Consider the following 11146-nt stretch of genomic DNA (forward strand, 5'->3'; position numbering starts at 1 on the left):
TCAAACCATGTAAGTCGATCCGGTTTGGATGGTTTTTCAATTTCTTTCTTTCTTTCTTTTATTTTCATATGATTATGTATATAATTGTCAAGATTTGTATTAAGATCCACAACAAACCCTTAAAATTAGAAGTACACATATTAAAAGAAATACTAGCGGGTCAAAATATTTGTTTTAATGTATTCGAACTTTAGGTTAAAACTTTATCAATATGGTAATATCAAGTATAACACACATATTGAAAAAGTTTTGTTTATATTAGAAATGTATGATTAATTATAAATTTGAAATATAAATTTGTTCTTTATAATGAAACTCTAAGGAACCTGGAGCATAAAAGTGTTTATTTTCATAGAATGTTTAAGTTTTATGACTTTAGATAAAGTTATTTTCTTCTCGAGTTGTGAAATTATGAAGTACACTCTGGTCCTGTTTTCCACGTGTTTTTTTCTTTGCTCAAACCGTAACCGGACCAAATAACCTGGTTTTTCAAAAGTTAAACTATCGGAGCAGACTTTAACAATTCAATTAGCCCAAACCAATCTAAATACCGCGGTTTTGTCCGGGTTAATCGATTGGATGACTCGATGAACACCCCTAAGAGAATCTATGTTGTTAAATTTATTTTATTAATGGTATAGTAAGTGAATTGAATAAAGATATTTAAATTAGTAAATAGAAAATAAGAATAATATGCTAATTTTAAAGTCCGAATTATTTAAATAAAAAAAGGTTTTATATGGAGTAAAGATATGACATATCCATGATACGGATTGAGTGTAAGAACACTTAATTAGAACGCCTCTCTTATCATTAATCTACCATTAAGAAACTGTCAACTCTTATTTTTATTCTTAATCTTAATTTTATCTTAATCTTAATATATAATATAAGACAGTTGAACTACTTATTAACTAATCAAATCGCTCAATTTTATCAAATTGACTCTCGGTTATGTCATCATTTGGATAACTATAAATTATAAATCTTAACAGTTATTATCCAAATATATTATTATATTAGTGTTTATATTAATTTGTAGAAAAATCTCATTAATTTACACTTTTTTGTTTTCCATCAATATTTTACACCTTTTAGCTCTTAATACTTAATTTATATTTTACTTTTAACCATCAATTTGAAAAAAAAAATTAAAATATTTTTATAAACGTTACAAAAAGTATTTATATTTAACTTTTCAAACCTACAATTGTCACTCAAATCAAGAGTTCTAATTGTTATCAAATAATATGAAAACAATCTTAATTGTTATCTAATTATCATAGGACATGTACTTGAAAATAAACTTATTCGTGTTATGGGCCGCATCATGATCAAATATATATATACTTGAATGTCAAGTACAAGAATACAAGATAACAAGTATGTTTACACGCATGCTTGGGATGAAACCCATGACTCTCGAAAAATCCCTATTAATTCACCTCACAAATGTGGGAAGTGAGCTGAGAATCGAACGCATGTGGATCCCCCAATGTCAAAGACCTTACCAGTAAGGCACCAACCCCATTATAAATAGCTTACATAACGCCAATGCGTTGGTGGCCCATTGGTAAGATATTTGACCTTGGGAAAATCCACTAGTGTTCGAACCTCACTCCCTACATTTGTAGGAGTGGATTATTAGGGGGGATTTCGAGAGTCATGGGTTTCCTCCCATGCATGTGTGGTTCGAGCACCGCATACTGCCCAACTGGATATCACTGTAGTGTTTTAAAAATTGTTAACTACTAACTCGCTGTCCAAAATAATAATAATAATAAAATAGCTTACATAACGTAAATAAAATAAATTATGAAATATTAAGCTTAAGAAAACATGATGTTATGTTTAACACTTTACTTTTACAGCTTAGAGTAATCATTGTAAACTTCACTACATTATAAATATTAATTTTGAAAGTTTATATACATATATCATGTTTTTCTTGTGTTTTTAACATATGCTTTTATTAAGGTCTAGAAATCTGTTCTAAAAAAAAAGGTCTAGAAATCCAAAACTAATACATTTAACTTTTAGTCATGCATTTTCCATATATCAAGTATTTCTGATACACTAATTTATTTTTTATATTCTTTCCACATAGGTAACTTAATGTCCAAACCTTGATCATGCCTATCATGTCAACATTATCATATTATGGTACAACAACCTGTCAACCTTAAAAAAGACGATGGAACCAGATGTCTGAACATATTCAGCAACTGAGAAAAATAGCATTATCATAAATCATGACAATGGTGCAATTCACATTGCAGTAGAGGAAGAGCTAAATCTTTTCCGATTCAAATCATGTCTACCAAGGTTATGTTAATCATAAAATAGTCATTACACCTTCAAAATAAACACCAACAAGGTATATTGCAACGATCAAACTGTTGCATATTCTAGTTTACGCACTCTTTGAAATTCTCTGATTGCAACCACAGAACATTCAGCATATTAGACATTAATACTTCTTGATTTCTATACTAAGATCACCAAAATGCATCTACCCATTTTTTTTTTTTTATCAAAATCTAAACTGATGCATAATTACAAACAACTTTTTTGACAGTATCCACACAAGTAGAACCTATCACTGACACTTTGACTATATATCTCTGTTTGATTCAGTGTGTCTACGGGGGTCGCCTTTTGCATCCACTTTGATTTTCCAGTTATGGGATGATCGTTTCCCTACCACAATGCCATCATAGTATTTAGAATCAAGCTTTTTGTTATTCCAACTTTTGACAAACTTCGCAAATAGTTTACGTGCAGACTCTGAAGAAAGATCTGAAAAGAAAGTGTCTCTCTCGTCTTTCAGCCAAGTGGAAAATTCATTGTTCTTAGAGAAATAATCAGCATCTGACAGCTCCTTAAAATTCGCTATCTGAAAAGATGGAGTGATGGGACTGTCAACAAATTTCAGATCTTTTTCCCAAATGGTCAAATGGATAGAGAAAGCAATATCAACCCAAAGATAACAGTTCTATTTCTAACTAGGATAACAAGAAAATATATCTCAAAAAATTACAGTTCAAATGTTTTGAAAGTACTCCAAAATGTAATTGCATATCATTGGTTTTAAACTTATTGTAAACCATATATAACATACATTATTAAGCAGCTATTTCAAGGATTAGAAAACAAGGGTTTCAGGTAAACAAATCTTGTCTGTTACCAACAAAGATTTATATGTTTTGATCCACTGCCAGGACCCACCCAGTTTGCCATCTCTATCACCAACATGTATTTACAGTTCCAATTCATGTATTAAATCTGATTACAGATGACTGCTCAAAAAAAAACAAAAAAAAAAAAAAAAAAAAAAAAAATCTGATTACAGATTCCTAGTATTAAAAGTGCAGTCATGTTAAATCCAATTTTACATGATGAAAGTCATGAAACCGACATTTTAAGTCAAGACATGCATGAAAGTATAAAACAAGACTCACCTCGCGACGGTCATGCTTATGGAGTTTATGTTTGCGTTTGTGCTTCTCTTCCGGCATCCCTTCTGAATTAATATCATTTGGTTAGCACAATTGAGAAATTCTAATCAGGTTGTAATTATTGGTAATGGAGTTTGTGTTGAAACAGGCCCAGACTTCACACACTTAACTCTCATGAATATGCAGAGAAATAAGAGTAAACAAACTCAATGAAACTATATCTTGTCTTAACTGAAAATGGGGTACATAAAACAAAATAGACTAAACCTATTTATTACTAAATAAAACACACACATGCACTAAAACTAAGTTCAAGTTCCTCCTGATTTAGAGCAACAAACCAACCCAACGTTCCACTAACAACTCCACTTCCACAATACTCGGTCAACACAAGACTAGATCTTCATAACGACCCATCTAACCGCTGCTCCATGATCCTACTTCTGATCTGCAACCAGTTCTTGACCAGTACTCACGCAAACCGACCCAAACCCATCAATATTAATACAACATTCACCCTCTATATATTGATCTAGGTTCTTACTTCTGGCTACTCGATTCGTTCATGGGTTTCATGCTAAACGTAAATCGGTTTCTTCTTGCTACACTTGCTAACTTACTATCTGAACCATATAGACTGGTCTTGCTACTTGCTATGAGTCACACAAGACCCGGTTCACGCTACTTTCTTACTTTCTCTCAATGCCACTGGTCTCTTCTTTCTTTCAGTCTGCATCGATCTTCTTTTCTTTGATAGACTTGCTAACTTACTATCTGAACCACAACCATATAATCCGGTCTTGCTACTTGCTAACTTACTTCTTTTCTTACTTGCAAGGCCTTCTTTCTTGCTAAGCGAAGCCGACCTCTTTTCTTCTTTCTTCATACTCGCAACGCCTCGTTTCTTTCTTTCTGGATGCCACCATCTTCTTCCTTTCTTGCTGGTTTCTTTTGACCAGCTTTCTTGCTTTCAGTCTTCTTTTCATTCTCACTAATCTGATAGATCTCCTTTCTTTAAATCTTCTTTCTTTCAGCCCCGCAGCCAAGGGTTGCTATCTATTTTCTTTCTTTCCGCCAACCCTGGTCATACGTGTTCTGCTTCCCCCTTCCGATGCCGACTCTCAAACTGCCCACACCATCTTTAACCTTGCTCTGATACCAACTGATGAAACAGGCCCAGACTTCACACACTCAACTCTCGAGAATATGTAGAAACTAGGAGGAGACAAACTCACTGAAACTCTATCTTCTGTAGACTCAAAATGGGGAACATATAACACAATAGACTAAACCTATTTATAACTAAAAGAAACACACACATACACTAAAACTAAGTCCACCTTCCTCCTGATTTGAAGCAACAAACTAACCCAACATTCCACTTTTCCTTTTCTTTAGCTACCAACTCCACTTCCACAATACTCGGTCAACACCAGACTCAATCTTCATAACAACCCGTCTAACTTCTGCTCCATGATCTACACTTCTGACCGGCAACCACTTCTTGACCCATACTCACCCGAACTGACCCAAACCCATCAAGATTGATCCAATAGTTTGACCAGATCCAAAGGACTCAAGTCATATTGTTATTCTAGAAGTTTTCATCATTTAATTCTTGATCTAACATAAGCGAGCCCTAAAAAACTCAGAAGAGTAATAGTAAACAATAGACATTAGCTAACCTAAGCAAGTTAAGACTCCCAACAACTAATGGTATATAGTCTAAGCATCATCAGCATGTACAGTGATCTTCAACATTTCTTAAATCGCAAGACACAAGCCAAAAGCTACAATTGACTTCCCTAATCCTTCCATTAGCCTACAGCCCAATCTTCTAGTCCATAAAATGAAGAATATGCCTAAATTTGTTATCAATGCTAGCTGTTCAATGATCCACCTTCTGAAAGATCCTTTTCACTTGCTAGTCAATACAAACGCTTATCTTTATAACTGTTTACAAGTGTATGATAGTATGATACAAAAATGCTAGTATCAAATTCCTAATAAACTAATTAAAGTAGATAAGTTACATACAAATCAAAAAACAACTATAAAGAACTTATCTTTACACACCAAACTTTCAAAATAATATTTCAATACGCCTAGTCGCCTACAGCCCACTTACCTTTATAGTCCACAAGATACACATCAAGCTTTCAAATGTTGTTATAGGCTTATAGCCTTCCATTATACTCATCATTTTGCATTACCATAGTACTATACTAAAACACTACATTAAAGTTTTATGTGTATCATATGAGATAGAAAAGAGTACGCGGCATATTGGATCAACATTTGAAATTTTTATTGAGAATTACATGCAATAAAAAAAACGGTGCATCCATGTCCATTCATGAAAGTACGTAGACATTGCCAATGTGGGGTTAGCCCACTTGGTAGAGGCTAGTGTATTCAGGAATTCAGATTATTTGGCGTAGTGTAGGAATAGAGTAGATTTGCCGTTAAAAAAATTATGTCGACATTTTACGTTTTTTAACCCTAAAGTGACCAACCACTATGCTTAAAAGGACACCGGGTCGAGATTTGAGTCCGTAAGCTCTGCGTTTATGTTGCATATCCCCTGCAGCTAAGCTACAAGAATTTGAACCCTAAAGTAACTAATTTATAACTAAGAAAAATCAAATGCCAATCACACTCATCTCTCTAAAGTTTATAACTAATCATATAAAAAGCTTCTATATGAAAATGATAATTGATATAGAATAAAAAAAAAAAAACTAACAGAAAATTCCAAAAAACTAAAAGATGGGTTTGTTAAATTATAGTAAAAAGATTGAAAAAAATTATACCTTTATGGGATTTGTGAGATTTGTGGGTTGAGTGTTTATCTTTCTTGTCAGGTTTTGGTTCTGAGCTTTTATGCCTTTTCCTTTTCTTTTCGTCATCTGCAAAAGAGTAGTGAAAATTAAATTTATGTATATGTATATATCTATAATTAAATGATATGTGTAAGGAAAAGAACCTTCGGAGGATGGGGATGAAGATCGCTTCTTTTTCGATTTCCGGTCGCTCGCCATTTCTCAAAGTTAACAAAGAACAAAACAAAACCCCTAAAATTGATAGTGAAATAAAATTGAGTATAAACGTGTTTACGAAGTTGGATGGGATGGTCCCTCACCTTTTTTAAAACTCTTCAAATTCATGCTTAAAATAAATTTTATGTTGAGAAAAACCCCAATTTGGACCCGAGTACCTTATTCTCAAAAGACCTTAACTTATCCTTTTCGATTTTGTAGATAGGATCATATTCGAACCCGTAATTTGTTTTTAGCAAGTCTCCAATGTGGCCACACAAAGGGTATGTTTGACACAAAAGCTTGAAGCTGAGCCTGTAGTTAAGGGCTTGGGGCTGGATCTTGACGTTGGAGCTAGGGACTGGATCTTGACGTTGGAGCTAGGGGCTGGGGCTTTTTTTTCAACTCTCTTCCTACGAGCTTTTATTTTAAAGACCTTTTGGAGCTTTTAGGAGTTTTTCAGGGCTGGGGCTTTTGATTTCTTATGTATTATCAAACAGGACTATAATTTTTAAATGAGCTTATTTTTAAAAGCTAAGGACTTTTAAGTCCTTAAAAACCCCTAAAAACCCCTTGCCAAACAGTCCCTAAAGTATATATTATGGAAAATTCATCCTAGTCGATCTAAAAACCAATTGTAACTATTTAATTAACCACAGTTACAAAAAAAAAACTAATTATTTAATTAGCCAATCAGAAAGTTTGATTAGCTTGATTGTCTCATAATTAAATAATTTTACAAATATATAATATCTATTTAATCTATTTTACTAATAAAATTAAAATATATTGTACTTGTGTTAAGATTTATATAAGTTTTTATATAAATCAAGTTAAATTGGTAAGAATAAAATGTATTTTTATTTTGGTTGTTTGAGTAAACACGTATAAAGCTGAAGGACTAAAGAAAGGAAATTGAAGATAGAGGAACTATTTCTAGAGATAAAGAAAAAAGAGAGAAGAAAGTGTTATTTCTAAAGACTATATTGTAAGTCCCAAATTGATGGAATACTCGATTGGCAAAGAATTCTGATCTGGAATGAGACCAGTATATGGATTAACAATAAATGTAAATGACTGAAAGTAAATTGTAAGAAACAAAAGTGTTGGAAACTATATAAATAATATATATAAATCATGTATGTAGCATTGAGACACGATGTACTTTTCAATGTATTTTATTCATTTATATAAACAAAGTACAAAGGTTGTTGCGGAACAAAGATAATCACCAAAGTGAAGTATCTAAACAACCTTGAAATACAAGTGATCTAATAAATTGGAAATACTGATATGTCGTATTTTAGACCCATTTCCCACAATGAATATAGTTGTTTTAACATGGTTTATAAGTCGTTTTTGTATACATTTGGTGCGTTTATGGTATTTGTTAGTGTTTCAGGTTACTGACAGGTATTTAAGCGTAAATGTGGAGAAAACGACATTATTTAGGTGAAATAAGTGCTAACGGATGATTCCTAGAATGTTTGGATGAAGATAGCAGAAAGTCAACGAAAGTCAAAGCTGAAAAATGGGGAGTTGCCCCGCAACTGGAAAACAGAGGAGAATCGTTGCCCCGCAACTTATGTAGTTGCCCCGCAACACCTTCAGCTTTAAATGATTGGACTTCAACAAGTCAACGTGAAGCTAGACCTAGTTGCCCCGCAACTTGGTAGTTGCCCCGCAACTAGGTCTGAAACTGGGCAAAATTTTTGGAAACATATAAATATCTTGCTTAATCATTCCAAAACCCTATCTCATACTTTCCAGCCGTTTTTAAGACCTTTTGAGGAGACTTTTGATCAGATTTATCATCCTTGAAGATCGATATTACGATTGGATTATTCTCGTTATTTCCGTTCAATTCTTTGTATTCGGTAACGATGAATTCTCTCTATTTGATTTGTTATTTCATATTTAATATGAGTGGCTAATCGCCTTTTCATCCATCTTGATGGAGTGAGACGTTATGTAGGGATTGCACAATATTTATTAATTCAAATGATTTGATTTAACGTTTTGTCGTGATCTTAATCTATTAATTCTTTGTTATTCAATTATTGATTGCGGATAATTTGTATTCATTGCTTAGTGACGACTAGGATTTGGATATAAGTTATTTTGATTGCTTGGTTAGAAGCAATTGGTTCTATGACGGGTACGGTAGAGGGTAATCAATATTTGATAAGAATTAACGGGTTGATGGTTGGGTACAATCGATAGGCAAAATTGTTATCTGAAATGATCAAAACCATTGTTAAATTAGGGAAGTTATAAAAAGGTGTCTCGGGGTACCGGTCTTAATAATGAAACTAGTTTATACAAGAGAGTCGAGTAAGTTGTTAACTTGACGGGTACGGGGTTGGCGATTAATTTGAGTCTCGGTCATTTAATCACTAAATTGAATTTGAACTTCATCAAACGTGCAATCTTAACATTTTGTCGAGCGAAATCAAGATGGGTGACCTTTAAACTATTGTTTAAAACAACAAACTTCTCTTTCGATTAATCCTGAGGGATTACTAACAAATTTAACTGACTTTGCAAAGTGGCAATTCGGTCACAAAACCCCCCTTTTTCTCTTGAATCACATTTCTTAAAACAATTGCTTACAAAAAGTCCTTGTGAACGATTTCGAATTTGCCGGTTACTATACTGCATACGAACGGGTACACTGCCCGTGAGTGTGTTGTAGTCAGTTTTCCAGTAATTCGTGTTTTATAAATTTTAAAGCTAGATTTCGCACATCAAATACTCGTAAGAATTACTTAGAGTATATTTCACAAATTGCAATGCCTAAGTTTCATGCATTTTGCAAGTTGTGAGAAACCTTGTATTTATAAGCGAAGTCCATGATGATGTGGACTTGACCGTACAATACATAGTTGGGAATGTTTAAGGAATTCACATCAATTCCTTAATTTGTTTAATTTAAGGTTAAGTGTGAGGTCATTTGATGTGACATTTCACACTTTATTCTCAACCTTTTACTCAACCATGTACTTACCAGAGACAATGTAATTATCTGAGTAAAAGCTGGTAAAGTTAAAAAAGGTTTCCTCGTAATCAGTGTAAAAGTGTTGTAAGTACTTTTACACTGAAATGCTTCAGTCTTCGATCAGGTAGAATCTCCACAAGGCCCTGCTTCTGAGGTGAGTCTCTTTATTTAGTCTTCAGTCTTAAATGAATGCTTTCAGTTTGAGCTTATAGTACAAGTATTCTTCACTAAACCTTGGTCCTTTTCGACCCTAACATATATATGTACAAAACCTTTTAAGGTTAAGAGATCATTCTCTTATTATTGTTCAACTATTGCTTTCAATATTCTCTTTCATTATATTACATATATATATATATATAAATAAATGAATACATATAATTGATCTATTCTATTTCTTCTTATCTAATTATAATCTATATGATTAGATCGTTGTAATAATAATTTCTATATACTAGAATCAATAATAATAATCTTTGTGTATCTAATTTCTGGTTGAATCATTCGTAATCTGGTTGAGGTTGCAAAATCTTTCAACTTGTCGTTTAATTAACTTATCCAACTCATTACATATTTTTATTTTAAAGGGGGTGAATTACTTGGAAATATCGAGAGGTCTTGTAAGATTGTTTTAACTGGACTCGTGTTATAGAGCCCTCTCCTCATATAAATCCCCAATTTAAACATCTCGATCCAAAGATTTGGAGAGGAAAACTCGCACATTCCCACCTTATGTTGAAATTAAATACCTCGTCGGCTCGTCACCCAAATGTGCCTAAGATATGACTCAAACATTTGGCCCAAGATACGCCATCCATGAATAAGATTGGTTCAGAAAAGTTGTATGTACTAACTACAACGGGATGATTTCAAACACATATATATAGAATGGATGGTCTATCAACTATCACTTCACCAGGAAAAGGGATCCTTAAAAATCGGGGGAACGCGAGCGTTAGCCAAATTGGTTACGTACCATGGTATTGCACTATTCCACATTGCACCATTTTCCCACAAAAAAGAATGTCTAAACCATCCTTTAGACGGTAGGTAGCTAGAGGGAGATTTCATTTCACCAAATCTTTTGGCGATGGTTGCCTAATTAATCACTAGTGGGACGAGTTACAAAAGAAAACCTTGGCACCACTCCATACTTAAAAACCTATGTTTCTTTGGCAAGGGGCTTTAGAGTTTAGAGGGTTTTTAAAAGCTTAAAGTGCCGAGTTTTTTAAATATAAGTCGCTTTGAAAACTATAACCCTGTTTGGAAACATACTTGACTCCAAAAAAAGCCTCAATCCCATAAAAGTTCCTAAAAGTCTTGAAAGGTATTTAAAATTTAAGGTTGTGGAAGAAGGGTTGAAATAAAAGTCTAAGTCCTAGCTCCATTTCTAAGTTTCAGCTTCAAATCCCTAACCACAGCCCCAACTCAAAGCTTTTATGCCAAATATACATCGTAGCACAACAAACACAATCAAAAGTTTATTTGATTTATTATGCTTTTTACTCTTATTCAGTGCCGACAAAAAAAGATTTATGAATTATGATATTGAACAACTAGAATTATAAAAATGCAGATGTTTATGCAAAAGCCAATAAGGGTGTTCAATGATGAAGCCATGAATTTAATTTAGGAAAGGCCAAAAAAGTATT

The 11146-nt window shown here is 33.2% G+C and overlaps 1 protein-coding gene across 1 annotated transcript; it reads right to left on the reverse strand.

Annotated features, from left to right (window-relative positions):
- Window positions 1-2356: 2356 nt before the first annotated feature.
- Window positions 2357-6570, reverse strand: LOC122593499 (style cell-cycle inhibitor 1-A). Its single transcript, XM_043765919.1, has 4 exons — window positions 6445-6570; window positions 6272-6367; window positions 3462-3523; window positions 2357-2896 (listed from the first exon to the last, which is right to left on the reverse strand). The coding sequence occupies exons 1-4, from the start codon at window positions 6497-6499 to the stop codon at window positions 2615-2617; spliced, it is 495 nt and encodes a 164-aa protein (XP_043621854.1). The 5' UTR covers window positions 6500-6570; the 3' UTR covers window positions 2357-2614.
- Between the last annotated feature and the right edge of the window lie 4576 nt (window positions 6571-11146).

This window comes from Erigeron canadensis, chromosome 3 (genome assembly GCF_010389155.1).
Source record: "Erigeron canadensis isolate Cc75 chromosome 3, C_canadensis_v1, whole genome shotgun sequence".
Classification (NCBI taxonomy): domain Eukaryota; kingdom Viridiplantae; phylum Streptophyta; class Magnoliopsida; order Asterales; family Asteraceae; genus Erigeron; species Erigeron canadensis.